Source organism: Anticarsia gemmatalis, chromosome 23 (genome assembly GCF_050436995.1).
Source record: "Anticarsia gemmatalis isolate Benzon Research Colony breed Stoneville strain chromosome 23, ilAntGemm2 primary, whole genome shotgun sequence".
Taxonomy (NCBI): Eukaryota; Metazoa; Arthropoda; class Insecta; order Lepidoptera; family Erebidae; genus Anticarsia; species Anticarsia gemmatalis.
The window spans coordinates 6,791,485-6,809,593 of NC_134767.1; the positions used below are offsets into that span (position 1 = coordinate 6,791,485).

The 18,109-nt window shown below is 34.4% G+C and overlaps 1 protein-coding gene across 1 annotated transcript; it reads right to left on the bottom strand.

Moving 5' to 3' along the window:
- Positions 1–360: 360 nt before the first annotated feature.
- On the bottom strand, positions 361–15,277 carry RYBP (ring and YY1 binding protein). Its single transcript, XM_076129882.1, has 3 exons — positions 14,997–15,277; positions 10,869–11,041; positions 361–8,477 (listed from the first exon to the last, which is right to left on the bottom strand). The coding sequence occupies exons 1-3, from the start codon at positions 15,130–15,132 to the stop codon at positions 8,373–8,375; spliced, it is 414 nt and encodes a 137-aa protein (XP_075985997.1). The 5' UTR covers positions 15,133–15,277; the 3' UTR covers positions 361–8,372.
- Between the last annotated feature and the right edge of the window lie 2,832 nt (positions 15,278–18,109).

Below are 18,109 nucleotides of genomic sequence, written 5' to 3' on the forward strand. Positions count from 1 at the left end.
GACACTTCAAAGGCGCCGCCGCGCTCCGCTTAGGGCTGTCACCGGCATTATCCACCTTTTTATTTGAACCTTTGGAAGTATTTTGATTAATTAAGGATACTTGTCACTGATCGCTTTTTGTGTCGTTCTGAACCCGTTTGTATGCGTTTGGTGTTAGTTGTTTTTAAATCAAAGGCGTAGCAGAATGTATGTGTTGCTTTTCTTGAAATATTTGTACAGATATGGCAGATCGTTATGTTTTTCTGTTGATGATTGCAATAGTTGGAAATCGTTCGTTTTTATTCGCATTTTGAAGTCTGCCATCCAGCTGTTTACTTCCACACTGAAAAATTCTTGGGTTTAAAAATTAAAACTCAGTAATACTTTCCACATCCTTTATATACAGTACAGTACATTGATATAGAACTTAAAAATAATTAACATTTAGCTCTACGTTACACATTAAGTTAACATTCAACCGTATCATAGACAAGCGGGACTCTGCGCATAGACAAATTACAAAAATATTTTTATTACTTGCAACACTATATCACTCCGCAGAGTCCACAGATTATAAATAAGAGAGAATAAATAAGTTTTTAGCAATTTCATTAATTAATTCGCACAAGTTCATTTTTTTCACAAATATTCAAACGCTTAAAACTTAAAATTATTTATACATCAAGATCGTAGAAATAAATCTATACATTGAAATAGCCCAATAGGAGTCTTTTAAGGAAAAAATAAGCCTGGCTTCACTCCAAATCAACACATATATTTTAGTTGTTAAATTATACATTCAGTACACTGTACAGTAATTGTTCCATTCTATCATCGACAACAACATAGTTTAAAGAGCAGTAAGATTCATCCTTACTATTTATTAAGAAGAAACCATATTTCTCAAAATACTTTAATAATACAAATAAGAGATAGAACCCAACCAGTCTATTAGCAAATATCTATCGATGACATCGATTCTTGAGTTCCAAATGGCTATCGAAATGAAAGGCAAAAATACAGACTTACTAGTAAGATTTTTATCTAACTCCATCAACATCGTATCTAAATATTCCAAATTCGTTTTTAACAATATGTTACTATGTTTGTCTATTAAAATGACCATATGTGTTTTATTCTCAACAGGTATGGGTATTTTTTTTTCAAACTGCCCCGCAATTTGCAGTCAATGTTGATAGCACGGTCTACCGAGCGTGGCAACGGTAGACCGTTCTCAGCAGTCGAACGGAACAAAGTACTGGACTGTAACTAGATGTTAAGGTTTCCGTTACTTCGGAGTGAAACAGACTTACTGTTGCAACGTAAAAGTTTGATTACCGGTCAATTATTGGCAAGTATACCTAGAGATCGTTTAGGAAACTAACAAGAGTCAATAATTTCGTAATAATATAGTATTTAAACTACAATCGACATTTATTTCATGTGATAACAAACAAGAAAAACATTGCCATTGATATTTTACTTTTAAGTAACAATCAATAAAGACTTCAGTAAAGTGTTGAGAGAAACTTTGACAGATGTCAAAAATGACAGCTGTCAATATGATTGTGCTCTTTTTAGTTCCCAAACACACCGCTAGGTTACTCAACCTTTGTTAACATTTTACGTGAGTTGCGTCGCAGTGAAATTGTAAACGAGACTAAAATTTGAGATTCAATGGCAATAACATTCATCTATAATATTTATTTATGGGAAGAACGTATTTTGTACTACTAAAAGGCTAAGGCTAAAATATATAAAGCTGCTTATATACTTATACTTAGGGAAGGATTAGGAAGATAAATAGATTTACAATAACTCTGCGACAATAATGTTTTTTATTTACAATTAGGCTAGGTTTACACTAGGCAAAATATGTGATTTTTTGTGGCTTTTTATGAGTCTAAGATCGGATCGTCTCATCGTATTTACCTAGTGGCAAGGCGAATATAGACTGGCTATTATTGCAGACTACTATTAATCACAATTCTACGCATTTTTCTACACAAAGTAGCCAGTCTATTTGATTTATTTTCTATGGTGTAAGTTCAGGAAGAAATATCGGGAAGTGACGGTACATCTATATTTCTTTACAAACATACAAATGTTAAAAACGTATCTAATTATAAAACTTGCACCCGCTTTATAATTATTGCTATTTAATTATTTCAAATAAAAATATTGCGTTATTCCATCGGTGTTGCCATTTTATAAAAATAACGTTAAAAATCTACCCATATTTTTAATGGGCAACACGTCCAACTCTAGTAATACTTTCGAACGGCGCTTTCTTTATCGAAATGAAACATCTAGCGTTTTAATTACTTAGTAGTAAAAAGTTTTCAATCCACGGCATAAAACTGTTCTACTTACTTACTAAGGACAATGCTTTGTTGTGTTCCAGATTTCTTTACCATTTTTTCATACAATAGCAGTTAGTAGAAAATTAAAAACTTCGGCAATTGATTTTTATACGTTATAGAGGTCTTATCGTATAAAGTTTCATAAGTATTTCAAACCAGTGTTTTTAGGTAAAACAAAAAACAATTTTTAAGCTGACCTCTAATTGTTACCACAACTATGTATTATAGTGTATAGTGACGTCATAGCAGACAAACCAAATCACTAACATCTTTTGCTGTACCTACTACATAGGATCCGGCTTTAAGAACCGACATTCCGTAAACTTTAGTCATCCGTTAGAGTAAAACCTAAAAAGTGTTAATCTTGTCTGATCGGAACTCATTATATTTCAGGCTGTTTTCAGTGTGTGGTTAAGCGTCTGATTAATTATTCGATAGATGTGACAATCTGCCACAATTCCAGCAGATAGGCTAATCAATACTTATTAAAAAGTAGTGGAACCGGAAGACTCAGCACTGTTTTTTTACTGGCTATGAAAAACAGGCTTTAGACATCAGCGATATGAAGTGCGTTAACACATTTTTCAGAGGGCATTAATTCTGAGTTCTGATTGAGTAGTTTTATCATGATGTTCAAATATTCTACCGTGAACATAAAAATTTAAATCCGTTTTAAAATTCTTGTCGCTAAGAAATAGTCAGCATAAGTGTATTGTGACGTCACAGCTCGTGACTGTCTCGCCTCATACAAATAAACGTTTCCTTGAAGAAATAAATACGTCTGCATAACGTCTAGATATCTTTACAATGGATTGTATTGAAAATAATTTATACATAGGAAAAATAACAATTTTATTAAAGGGGTAGATGGAGACCAGAGAACGCCATTTGCTACGAACTTGACAAACTTTCCTTTCTATAAATAATTTATTTCAATCCTTCTTTTAATTTTATTAATTGGTGTTCTGTAAATTACCCGATTTTACTGCTTCAATGCGCTTTATCTTAAAATAATAGTTTGCGAGCTAACTTTTGCTACATCCGATTCCATGCACTTTTTAATTACACAAGTCCTTAGTTAAAAAGATACACACAATATCACGTTCCTATCGAAATCTAGACTAAATTCATTATTATTTTGCAATTAACTTTCCTTGCAACCGCCGAATGATTTGTCCTCTTCTCTCTAGCTAACAAAGTCCTAAGAAGAAAAGAGACGCATATAACTTTGTTAGTGGGCGTTTACAAAGTTGTAAGTCTTGTGTGCGCTAGAACTATTTTATTCTATAGAAAACTGATCGCGAGACTGTATGTAAAATAGATTTCATTAAAATAGATTAAAGAAGACAAAAATATATTATATGTAGTCGAGACGCCAATATGTATTGTCAAATATTGAATTGTTAAAATTGGAACTTATAGGCAATCGCTATAATAAGTCCTTATAGTGTGGAAACTTATGGACATCCAAATAGATAAAGAAAAAAACAAACCTAATTTCTAAAGACACGGGATTTAAATCACGGATCTAGGGTTTTAAAAGTCGAGTCTTCGTACTTCCCACTCGATTTTTACCCGACTGCGACAACTAAAGAGGGTTATGTGTTAAACACTCTAAAACCAAACGTGAGCCCCGTTATTGGTGATTCTTATATCATTTAAATTCTCGATTTGCGAATTTGCAATTGGTGAAGTGACTCGTTACAGCGATTGCCTATTATTCCGTAGTACTTAAAATGTAAGAACTAAAGCTAGAATAAATACTTATTCAATGCATGAAGGAACATAACTAAAGGGCCGCTAGTATTTTTGGTAACTTAGAAGAGAGGGGTATAAAAATATTGTATGTAAATACGGTTACGGTGTTAGGGTAGTCCCATACTTATTCACAATACGTAAGCTTGGTTAAAGAACTCCAGCTGGCTTACCCCCAGTTTCTGAGTACATTTAGCGGTAGTTTATCTATTCAATAGCGTTTTTTTTGTATTAATTTAAACGCTACTGAATAGATAAACTACCGCTAAATGTACCTCAGAAACCGGGGGTTAGTCCTGGCAGAATCGAATTCGAATACGATTTAATCATAGTTTAGGTAATGTCAAATCGAACTCTTAAATACCAAACTATCGCATGATTGGACGTTAGTTTTAAGTGAAACTTTTTGGATTTTTTATTTATTTGATTATTTTAATTTTAAAACCATTGTTTGACCACGCGCTAGTTTGCAGTTTAAAACTACATAAGCTCGAATTTGATTTAATCGAATTCAAATTCGATTCTGTCGGGAATAAGCCCCTTGTTTATCAATTTGACAATTATTTTATAACTTTGTTATTTTTAATTATCAAAGGCCTTGAATATGACTTGATTTAAATGTAAAACAATAAGTATAGGAACTAACTAACACCGTTTCTTAAATTTATTTCTCAATGGAAGATGATTAACGGGAGACAGTAGTTTAGTTTTCACTAGCTTTCTTATTAAAACTGATTTGTAATGGCGGAAATATTAGACCTAAAAGACAGGTTTAAATGAGAAGCATTATGATCTAATGCTAAACCATATGCTAGTCAAACAAACACGATCGGTGAATGAATTTGTACACGCAACTGCCCTAAGTTAAAATTTCATTAACAATATCTACAACAATTTAAATTCCTATGTGAACATGATTCTTTGCTGCAATCTTTGTACCTCGGCTTTTATTTTAAAACCTCTTTTAATATTGAAATAATCTAAATTACTAACCAAAATTCTGATTTGCATTTTTAAGACAACTCCCGCACTAAGAAACGCTCTTGTGTCGCGGTTGATTTTACAAACATACAAACAACTAACACATTTACAATCAGACCCGAAACAACTAGGTATATGCGGATAGCACAAATAATTGTTCCGTGTGGGATTCGAACCCACGAAGTCTGCGGCTACCTTAACTACTACGCCACGGAGGTCGTCAAATTGCTATAGCCCATTACTATTTAAATTGGTAAAGTATTGCTTTAAATGATTTTGCAAATAGTATCAGTATAACGCAATTTTTAATTTATTCGATTTATTCAACTGCAGGAAAGAATCAAGTTCACTGACCTTTAATTTATTACGCAACCTAACTATATTACACGATACGGTTTCATAAGTTTGAAATGACTCTTATTTCCGTCAATGTACATTCCTTTGTCAATTGGTAGTGTAAACTCGTCACACGATTGCAGTAATGTCACGCTTGAAAATCGCAGTCATTACAAGAATTGTTCAACGCTGACTATTTTCCGGGCCATACGTTACTACTGTTGCTTTAATAAAAAGTTTTCCGACATTTTTACAAGAATTTACGAATATATTACAACTATTGTATATTTCGTTATTAATTACTAAGAATTCTCAGTATCAAATTGATTAAATTCATAGGAACTGATCGCGTGTCTTTCCGATTTATTTGTGTTAATGAAAATTGGTAGGTATTATTGTGATGATACGCATCACGCAGAGTCTGAAAAATTCTTTGTTTTCCGGAGTTGTAATCTACTTTCCAAAGTAGAGTATAAAATACAAACTCAGCAATTCTAAAGGTGTATCTAAAAATTAACGCAACAGACGCGCGTGGCTACGAACGTTTTTCTGAACGGCTATCACGTATCACAGTTGACAATTATTTGGAACCCACTACGCAGTACATTGTTTTCTCCCTTAGATTATAGTGATTTACAGGTTTCGTCAAAGCAGCAATGTACTGCATAGTGGCTATCAATATGACGTACACTAGTTATCAACTGAGATACGTGATAAGCCCGCAGATCCCGCGGTTGTCGTGTGATCGTGCCACGTATTCCTGCCGCGTTTAGCTTAGACACAGCTTAAAATTTCATATTTAAAATCACTTTTGAATTATGCAGCTCGTTATAAAAACTTCGCAAACCTAATATTCAATATAAAAATATTTTCAATTCTCATCAATTTGTGCGTTTTATTTCATTTGAAACAATATTCGAAAATTAATTTTATTGCTGTTTCTTTTGTAATATTATTCAGTTTTAAGGCAAAATGTGACCGTCTTGAAAATTAAATATCGTCTTATCCGAGATAATGTGCAATAATGCACTTAATATTGACCGTCAGTTTTATTTCTAGACTATAAGAACTAGTGTATTTAACGTTCTATGATCAAAGGAACAATATTATTATCCTAAGGTAATCCTACCTAGAATCCATTTTTCCTCGTCCTCATTTCCATGCAAGTCCTTTACCGAATTAAAATCGAGCACCCGGCTCGTTGAAATATATGAAAAATATTTTTAAAATTACTAACGTTTCCGTCGTCTCATATTTTTTCCTATATACAATTCAATCTTTTGGCAGTGACCAGCTGGTCTTACAGTTTATTTACAACAATCCTTTACAATTTGTTTTCATTTAAATATAGATCACACATCAAAATCCTCAAGCCCATTTCAAAACCACACTCCAGATTCTGGATACAACCGTCAATCTGACGTAAATCCAGATGCTGGAATTGATATCCATAATCTGGATTTTGGTTCGAATAGTGAATTATGTGATTTTGACATATCACCGAAATAAAACCTACATCTAAAATAAGTTATTTCTTTTTCGAGATATTAAATGGCATTATGTAAAGCTTAGTTACGAATCGAAGCATCATATCTCTGCCAACTATCCTTACCGTACTACGTTTATCACCATTCGGCACCTTTTGATGATTTCTGCTAATAAATTGAACTTATGCACTAGAAATACGGTCGAAAAAATCTTATTGTACGCCTCGGGAATATTCGTTTACCTTCGGAAATCTCCGTTCAAGAAATACGACCGTTTTTGTCAGAGAGCTTTTATATTGAAATAGAAATAAATGTTATATCATGTGATATAAAATTTATTTCTAGGCCAGGCCTATATACACATGCTATTTAAAATTGTGATGTTTATTTATTTCGTTTTATCCCTAATATGTTTTTACGCAAGTGTATTCCAGGCCTCAATTTCGAAACTTTCCGAGACGCATAACAATTTCAAACTACGTAAAACTTTAGTTGGTAATTCTCAGACGATTACGCTTTAAAGTCAAATTATTCTTAGTCTAATTGAAAAGTGGGCACAGATTTTTTCGTATCATTATTTGGACCCACCTTAATAGCATTTAGATAGTAAAGATTCAATACGCATTGTCGACAGTCGCCAGTCAGCCTTGCGACTGAACTAGTATGAAACTAAAAGTCGCCTCTGACAAACCCACGAATATCGACAGCGCGATATCGAATATTTTCAACAAAAAAGTACAACTAGACTTTATACAAATTCTAATAACACACCTTTAGAATATCTACAAAGGAAGAAATGTTCATAAATATATCATTGAAAGAAATATCTAGGTAAAATTTTAAATAACAAAACATTATACTAATGTCCCTTTGTAAATGGACATTTGGCCGACACCGCGTCGAATGCCTTTGCGATATCTATCGATGTTCTTTATAAAACGATTGTGAAAACTTTTAATACCAACATTATAAAAATTCAATTCTTAGTACAGAAAACCTTTTAAAATGTTACTTTTTAAAGGTATTTTATTGGTCAAATCAGCCAATATCATGGTGGAATATGGTCTGACTAAATAGTGCTACAACAGGTACAAAGAATGAAAAGGACGGCACTTTTCTATTGAACAGTTCTTTATAGGTAATTGTGATTCATATTAGAAGTTTCCACACATCGCATTTTTAGACCCTCAACCTTAAAAATACAGGATTACAATTTACAATCGACCTAATGATTTAAATCAATTCTTCTGTCACTTTGCAGTTGTGATGTAAATAATCCTACCAAGATGACACCATCCAAGGATCATCATTACATTTTTATTTGAAAAAATGAATGGCGAATTTTGAAAATCCTTACTAAGGACTTTTTAAAACATTCTCAATAGGTTTCTTCTGAAATATAAGTGATCAAGGGTCAAAATATAACAGCTTACGCAACAGCATCCGACGCAGGTGCGAGGCCAACTAGAGATCATGGTCTCGCGTCGTTCGAAGACTCCACATCACTTGAACTGCTCGACACTGATTTCTTCGGCTTGTATTCAGTTATAACAACTGTTACTCCGCTAACAGTTACCTGGCGACAAACAGCTTTATTACATAATTGGTTATTTAAAGGTGATAGCGCGTTTGATAGGTTTTTTTTCTATGGTTATCGCTTTGCGAACGGTATAAGAAGATTGGCAACACGATATGTATGAATGGGGACGAAGCAACGGCAGTACAGAGGTCTGTTAGAATTTAAAAGGATGAAGACGTAAAGAAAAGTTTTAAGAAATCTATTATGACTATAAGTAACTATAAGTAATATAATAAAATATAAAAGATCCACTCGTAAGAACTACAAGTTCTGTCATTCTTCTCAAAGAATGAAAACGTATTGAATAGTTGCAAGAGAAGACTAGAAAATAATTAATATTAAAGATTCATATTTAACAACTAGGCCCGAAATCAGCTCAAACTTGTAAGAACATCAAATTCCAAAAATGTTATATACAGTAGAAACAGTAAATGAAAAACAAATGAATTAATCTAATTATAAAACTTACGAACTTGTACTTGAAGATTAATATTATTTGCTGAGAAATTGTCAATTGTCAAAATGTCAATTGATCAATCGTCAATATTTGACAATCCGGTACTCAAGAGTGGCAACTGATCAAACGTAATAGCACCTTAATAGGTTATTTTAATCTGACACAACATCTAGAACTAATCTAGACTGACAATAGTGTTGAAAAAGAGTGTATACCTAACGGTATTAGGTACGTGCGAATCGATCAATAAGATAGACTCGATGAGTAAGGAAAATCAACATCGTAAATGTAATGAGGAGAGTCTAGAATACTTAATTAGATTTTCAGAATTTAGTACATTGATTTGATTAATGGGGTTAAGAAGGTAACGGTTAGAAGCAGGTTGATATCAATCAATGTATATGAAACTCTTCTATTACTGAGTGACTGACTAATGGACAACGCACAACCTGAACTACTGAGCATATAAAGTTGAAATTTGGTATGAAGATATTTTAGGAAGTATAGAAGAGAACTAAGAGAGGATATTTGGCTACTACCCCGGAATGAGATAAAAAGAGGGGAAAACTTTTATATAAAATATATGAAATTATTATGAAACGGGAAAACTAAAGTCCACGCGGACGAAACGGCAAACGCTATAAAATAAAATAGAAAAGTTGATTTTGAAAAACTTCGAGAGACTGATTTAAAAAAAATAAGAGTACCTGTCCAGACATCCAAACATCTCACAATCTCTCAAAAAATCCATTAATTACGAAATTTCATTACTTCGTACATGCAACGATAATATACGCTCATTCGATACATCTAACCCTGTATGTACCAAAGCGACATTTTCTTACAAAATTACGATTGATCACATAAGCTATATGTATCACATCATATAATTTAGCAGCATTTAAGAAAATTGCCCTTAGCCCAATAACAGCACATAAGCTAGGTGTTAAAGCCTATTAAGGAGTAATAACAGGGCACAGACAGCGCTGGTCAGGGGACTAATAACAAAATTGCGCGCTCATCTATCGCCTGCCAAGCCTGATGATGATGCCAGTGAACACTTCCAAGACCATTTTGTAACGGATATTAAGGTTTCTGTGGAAATTAGACGCGTTTGTACGTAAGTGAGATGTCAGGGTGTACAGTATCTTCTGTAATGACTATAGAAAATAGTTATGCAGTAATTACTGTGTACTTTTGAGTATCGTTATCGACAAATGACGATATTACTAACAATGCAGTAATAAACGAAGGTTATAGGAAAAAAGTAGGTACTTCTTAGTTGAAAATCTAGTGTAGTAAGACCTGAGCGAAAATTTTCTATCCGTACGAGATTCGACGATTACTTTGTAGCATTAAAAATTGAGGTTTTAGGTCTACTTAGAAAGATTTGCAGGGCGCAACGACGAGCGCTATTGCGCCTCGATCGCCCGATGAATAGAACAGTTAAACGAGAGTCCTCTGCACTGGGTCTACGTTAAAGCTTTCTAAAACAGCTAGGTATGTCCAAGTTAGCTTACTTTAAGGCCCTTTTGTACACAAGGCTACTCTTCGGTACTTAACGATTTTAGCCTTTTAACAACGACTGTCATAAAAATTAATTCGCGGGATGAATGTCAGACGCGACTCGTATACTATCCTCAATCGATTTTTACTGCGGTAGTCGCTGGAAGACTAAAATTGTTGAAAAACGGAGATTTTCGTATTATTTTCAGCCTAAAATAAAACATCGTGAAACAACCTTTCATTCCTGGAGTTTTTTAGAACAGTTCTTGAAGGTATGCAAAGCCCCAACCTGCAGTAGACAAGCGTGGTGGCCTTACCCCTTCCTAATTACGGGAGGAGACCTTAGTCCAGTAGTTTATATTATAGGACATTAATGGGTTATATTTATTTATTTATAATAGTATTAAACTGTTTGGTTTCATTACCTCTCTAGTCTGTGCCGAACTTCGATCAACATTGCTAAGCCGGGGCGGGTGTCTCCGCTTCTTCTTGAGCGAGTTGGCGGAGCGCGGCCGCTTCTGCGAGCTGGTGGGCGCGGTGCCGGCCGCTTGTGCCGCCACCAACGCTGGGTTGATGCGTGGCTTGCGTGTTGATGTGCCTGGAGGAAGAGAAGCACTTTTAAATAGTCCATTTCCACTTTATAAAACATCTATAACGGGTATTACTATAGGCGTAAAAGGGTATAGTTTAAGAGGTCTTTAGTATACGTTTAGAATAAAAACGATAACTAAGAGATGTTTCCATCGTCAGATTACTTTATTAAACGAATAATAATGACATTCAGTTTGGAAATGTGTATAAATTACTTATAGGAATTAATTCAGTAGCCGGTTGCTGAAAATTATTGCCCGAATAAAGTTAACAGACGACATTTTGAGTGAAAATCATAATTTTGTCCTGCTATTAAACATTGTATCATATCCTATTTTTCATATGTTTCATTATTAAACTGAGTTCATAATCCTTTCTCTATATACAACGAAGCTAGCTGTAGTAAAACTTCAAATATCAGTGAAAATATTCCGCGACTGTGCGGGAGGGTACTCGTATATTCAGGCGCCGTGGGGCGGTATTGCATTCAGCGGGTCGTGTAGCCCCGGGGCGACGGGGCTCCGTACTCTATGCGTCCCCCGAGCCAGACGAGATACTAGGGAAACTCGATGCGAACTAGTTTTTAGCTTTATACGAGATAATAATGTTGGCAAATTCGAATTGGTTGTACTTAGATGATAATCACGCAAAGAATTAGTTTCGGTATTTGTTTTTATCGATTATTTTGAGAACTTTAATAAGTTAAAGCTAAAGCATCGTAAAGGTAGATCTAAAGGTACCTCACGTGTTGTAAGGTTAAAGTAAAATTATAAGAGTATGAAAATATCTTGGAATTATAGTTAGAAGTCTAATTATATCATTGAAACAGTTCAAATTACGTTACTTAATGACATTATTATCACGGATATATACCTCATTAAAATAAAAGCGAACTCGAAAACCATTCATGAGATAAGAAACAACTTCGAGAACTTATAGTAACGCGAAGTATGCCCGGCATTTTGTTCAGAACGAAGTAGACGTGAAACAAAGACATCGTAAGAGGCTAGACTTCAGTACTTAGCGACGTAAATCGGGATTTAGTGCACGCCATCTCGACGTAGGAAAAATCTTTGTGAAGAAAACTACCCGACGGAGAGATAAGTTTGTAATGCACGGTTATCGTTGCGTGGAGAATCGAGTAAGTAGGGGATACGGTTTCTAGTTTGTAAGTGATAGCTGTTGTATGTAATTTGCCAGTGCTTGCACGTTAAATTGTGAAAAAGTTGTTTTTCACTTCCTCCGAGTGTCATAAAATTCGTAAGAATGTTTACGATCGCTCTGACTTATATTTTATTTAGCGAACAATGTTGCATAGAAATTTAAATATTCGTTACCTCATCATTACAGTTACTAAAGTGACTAAATAGGATAAAGTCTGTACATCTACAGACTTCATTAGGTATACAGAATTTCAAACCTGTACCCGTAGTTGACGTACTAAGAGACCCACAAGATCGAAAAACTTATTGATCTGAAGCGGCATTTGCATATTTTGCATGCCTTTAGGCCAGCCAGAGTAATAGTGAATCGACATTGGTCAACGTATGCTAAATGCTGTTTGAAAACAGCAAGTAAACATTAATTTGGGTCAACAAGACCAGGATCATTAGACCTCAAGAAATTTTTCCACAAGTATACGTCACGGAAAAATTGATCGATTAATCAACATTTGGCACAGTTTGGCACGTTATGTCTTTCTAAATTTCCCTTCTATAATATTACTAAACCCATGGTTTGGATGAAAATAAAGTGAATTTCGGGCAATTACAAGACGTAAGAAGCCTTACAAAAAATAAGGGTGGAATGTTCCCAGAAACTTTAGTGAAAAGTGGAAAGATTGATTAAACGTATCCCTACAATATCCTTGCTAAGTATAAAACTATTTACATTCTCAGTCTCGGTATTATTTAGCATATCGCGTAGCAACACAGTTCGTACATTAGGGTGTATTGTTCTCGCCGCGGGGCGGTTGAGGTTCAGCGTGTATTCGAAATGCGAAGGGATGTAAGGACTAGTAAGGAGGGTCGTATAGTTATAGCGGACAGAAGTTTATGGTATCGGCATTTTAACTAACCTTGAGCCTAGCTATAAGATGTTAGACTAGACTGGCTGATATTGATCGCTTTAGTTAATTAGAAGTTACTTTGGCATTTATTACCGCACAAAACGTTTTTTGTCGTGAAAATTAAACATATGGGATCCAGTTCTAAGGTGGCGGCCACCTTAACTATTGCGCCAGATGTGCCCCTTGCATGTACCTACCTACTTGTAAAGTACTTCACAATAAATGAATTAGTGTGGGAATCTTGTTTATAAACACGCACTTGGCTAATATTATGGAGCAAGCGGCTAGTCCCTAGCACGTTTTAAAAATTCCCATGTGAGTTCGTTTTAATGATATTATTAGGAAAATATGTACAAGAATCAGTAAAAAGGAAAAATAGTCGCGAATTCGTTTTATTGTAGTTTCCAAGAGGAAAAAAATGTAGACCTTCGTACAGAACGCAACATTAATCTCCGATTCCCGACTATTTTCAGTTAAGGAACATAGGGACACAAGGAACATCTTTAAGTTTGTACTGATCGCTGACAAAAATCCTCGTGTATTGGAACTATAATGTTGAGTTGCCTACGAAGGGCCTACGTACCTATCTACTATGTGTGATAACATTGTTTCGAATAGGTACATTGTTTCTGTTTTCTATAAGAAAATCCCATAAAACAGGTGTAAAAAGTCATTTGAAGTAGGTAGGTAGGTACCTAGTTATTGTCATAAAATCTTGTTGGATTTTTAAATGTCACACAGATTCAAATTAGTAATCTATGCCTAGATAAACGTTAAGTCATAGGTATGTTTGTTTTATAGCATTTTAATCAATTAGGTATATTAATCTTTTATTAGGTAGGTAGGTACCTACCTAACTAAATAGGTACCTACTAGTTAGTTATGTGGAATGCATATAGGTACGTGAAATCTATGTAATAAATTAGTCATTTTGTTGTTTCCAATAACGTTTCTTAGTCAAAGGTTATCAAGACGTACAAGGCCAAGTCACTGAGAGCTCTGTTCATCCCCATAAACATTGTAAAACGTGCCTACGTACCTATATCTGTCCTTCAAAGAGCAAAGATATTTACGTCAAAAGGTCAACGAACATTACCCAACGGAATTCGGAAGTCGGAAAACCGATTCCACAATCACCGTTGCTATGAGTATTCAATTCGGTCGGTTTATACAGTAGTACAGTCGAGTTTTCTGGCGTTTAAACTTGGAATGCACAGATTTGTTTACATAAATTGTTAATCAGTCAAGATTGTTTGTTTATCTGGAGTTTCTAAAAGAGTTTTTAATACGAGAGTAATTTACTATGCAATTAAACGAGTTAACGAACTTTGTAGTGAGTGTACGTCTGTTTGATATAAAAGTGCCTTGTTAGAATAGTTAATTATTAGAAAAACAGTTGCGTTGATAAGTAAATATACGCACAGCGGTGTAATTTACTTGTTTTGCATATTTTCGGCCATTACAGTACAGGAAAAAATCTATAACATAGTGTTAGTACCTAATAGGTTCCAAACAAAGGCTTAGCTGTATTACTAACTAGCCAGACGGTTTATGTCGATAACTACACGTAAAAGGTATCATAGCTATACAACTTTGGCGTACCCAAAACATTGGCAAGGACGCGACTTCGTTAGTAATAATCAATACCAAGTTTTGGCCTATGTTCGCCCATTTTAGGTTATGTGACATTACAACCTCTGTACAAGAAACTAATACCTAAATTATGCAAATTTCTGCACACGTAAGTACGGGCGATAAAAGTACTATAATTATGCCGATATATAAACATTCCAAACTACGTGGCTAAGTATGTAGGCTAAATTATTATGGGGTCATTCACATACGCCTGTCAGACAAAGGACTACGAAATTTAGCAATGTATCGACTGTATTACCTTTTCTGACATCACACATCGAACATTTGAAGGCTTCCGCATTATTTCTGTACGTACAAACGCTGCAATCCCAATAATTTTCTTCGAGCACTTTTGACGGCCTCTTGGCTCTCCGAATGGCATTTTTCTTGTCCATTTTAACACACACTTACGTCTAAATAGAACTAACACACGTTAATCATGATACTTTTTGTTGTGAACAAAAGTTTTTAACACACAAACTTAAAATAAATCGTCTGAGAATCATTATTTTTGTTTTACTGTGCACAGAAATGTACACTTTTTACGCCATGACAGGTAGTCAATGTCGCGTCGGTAAAGCAGCGCGAGGGCGCCACTTTCTTTGGACTGTTTTATCAACAATTCTAATTGGTTTTTCGTCCAATAGATGGCAGCATCATAAAATTTACTTTAAAAAGTGGTCAAGTGTGAACTTTTTGCGGATTTGATTTTGCACAAAATAAGTTTCATTAATAAAAAATCTCTGAAAAATAACTACCTAGTACATATTAAAAATGTAGTAATACTATTTTTTCACTGTGATACCACCACAACAGCCGATACAATAAATTATTTAAAAATCTGCGCATCCAGAATGGGGTAACATTCATCATTAAAAGTAAATAATAATATGCTTGCAATATTTTTATAATTATCGCTTTACTTAATAAATATCTCGACAGTATGTAAGAAATTGTTCCTTTAGCTGAAGAATATAAAAAAAATGTTTTTATAAATCTTAAAGAAAGTATTTTTTTTATCTTAGACCCCCAATATCGTTTGTAATACGAAAGAACGTGTACAAACATGGAATTCACCAATGATTATATCATAACAAGTAAGAGCCACATAATATAAGCGATCAGGATACTTACCACCACACACCTAATAACTAAACCTAGTTAACAAGAGAATTTGAACTCTATATTTTGAGAAATAGAGTCGAATATTACATTATGTGTAGTAAATGAATAGGTTTGAAGTAACGACAAAAAGGCACTTCTATAAAGGCCGGAATTCTTAGAAATGTCGACCTTTTTTTAGACAAACTACCTATGTGAAATTCTCTACCTGAGTTTGTCAAGGTTTGAGAACATTTCGCTTTAGTTCATGTTACGAACGTGTTCTGTTTTATGCAACACTAGTTTTTGCTCACGGCTTTACTCGCGTGGGATGCTTTATCAGGGATCCTGCAGCTCATTATTTGACACTTTTATGAGCTATGAGAGATTTTAAATAAGAGTTAGATAATTTATCTGCTAAATAAAAAATTACAGAAGATCTATGCAACAACTGCCAAATTTCATCTGATTAGCATTTTGATACTTATCCTATAGTGGTGAATTAATTGGATCAGTAGATAAGCAGCTTCAATAAAAGTAACAGATATTTGCAAGTGTAGATGATCTTTGCCTCAAAAATATAAGAATGTTATGAAATTGAAGTCGGTAGACATTTTCTCAGTGGCGATTAATTCGAATGAATCATTGCGACGCTGAATTGAATTTCAAAGAAAAAGACAATGGATTCAGGAAAATATAATAGGTACCACCGTAACTTGACTAAATATGTACGGAGGTCTTAGAATGAATTACAACGTAGTTGTTTTAGAAAGCTTAGTTTCAGATTGAGAGTTTTGACACTTTTGAGTACAATTTATAAACTTTGATTTGTTCCAACATATTGTTGGAATTGGAAATGAAAATCATGGCAAATGAAGATATATCTGCGTCATAGGTTTTGAAATTTTTTATTTATTTTGTTCCCGAAAGTTTTAATGACGCTATTATCTACATTGTTCACCTTTAGTGCCTGCCTAGATGCCCCTGCAAGAAAAATACGTAATATTATGTTTGTCTTTATTAAGATTACAATTTCAAATTAAACAAATCAATCTTTGAAATTAATGCAATACCTACCTACTTTTTTAACTAACCAGCGGGCTTATCACGTATCTCAGTTGACAGCTAGTGTACGTCAAATTGATGGTCACTATTCAGTACATTGCTGCTTTGATGTAACGTGTCAATCACTATAAATATTCTAAAAGAGAAAACAATGTACAGCATAGTGGCTTTCAAGTAAATGTCAACTTAGATACGTGATAGCCCCCCTGGATTTCGTAAACCTTAAAAATGTCTCAGCGTAACTAGATTACATAATCTACAAATCGATCATATACAATATACCTAGTACCTACTTAGTTATCAAAGCTAGTCTTTTACCTGTTGCGGTTAATTAATAGTTCTAGACGGGCAGTCGTTTGACCTCTGTATAAGGGCGAGCCGATAGAATCGTGGATCAGATCTTGTTAACGAGATGAGATACCATCTAGTTAGTACTTTGACTAAGGGCTTATACACTTTTTGTAGAGTTTTTTAACCGGTGAGCTGTGTGACAGTTAGTTTATTTGTGTCTGGAGCAGATTTTGTTGCTAAGGACTTTGTTTCTCGTTAGGTAACTTTATATTTTGATCTAATATTGATGAATGAGTATTAATTGTAACATACATTTTATCTAATGAAATATCGTTTCTGGTTTGACGTCAGACAGATGTTGAAAAAATCTGATCTTAATAATTAAGAATAATATTTTTCGTAAATGGCAACTTTGGTGGATAAAATTGGTGCAGTGCTATTCGCATGTACTTGTGGGTGATTAATTTAGAGATGAATATATTTTCTTTTCAGATAGGTTTTCCGGTAGCACACAATTATTTGTGGATCGCACAAATAATTTGTCCATGTGGGAATCGTACGCACGACCTCCCGACACAATGGCGGCGTGGCGACCTAAACCACTGCGCCACGGAGACAGTCGTTATGCAACACACATAGTACTCAAGAGACATACAACTTAAAAATAACGTTGCAAGCGAAATTTTTACTACCAAAAGCGTTATTATTTTTATCTTCCATTGTGCCATAGTCTCAGTACACAGTAGCTCGGCGAACATGGCAACAATGCTTGTCAGAGTTAAAAAAAAACAGGTAGCAACAAGAGCCGACCCGCATGGTGGCTTAGAGATTGACGTCACTATACACCTCAACTTGCAATGTTTCTGTTATATAAGAATTTGTAAAAAGAAGCATAGGTAGGTAGGTACTATCATT

What these genes read in the sequence shown, in the direction of transcription:
- RYBP (XM_076129882.1), bottom strand. Translation starts at nt 15,132, where the DNA reads ATGGACAAGAAAAATGCCATTCGGAGAGCCAAGAGGCCGTCAAAAGTG. An exon ending in GATGTGTGATGTCAGAAAAG is followed by an intron (nt 11,042 to 14,996) that starts GTAATACAGTCG and finishes CTCTTCCTCCAG; the next exon opens with GCACATCAACACGCAAGCCA. An exon ending in GTTCGGCACAGACTAGAGAG is followed by an intron (nt 8,478 to 10,868) that starts GTAATGAAACCA and finishes GTTTGTCGCCAG; the next exon opens with GTAACTGTTAGCGGAGTAAC.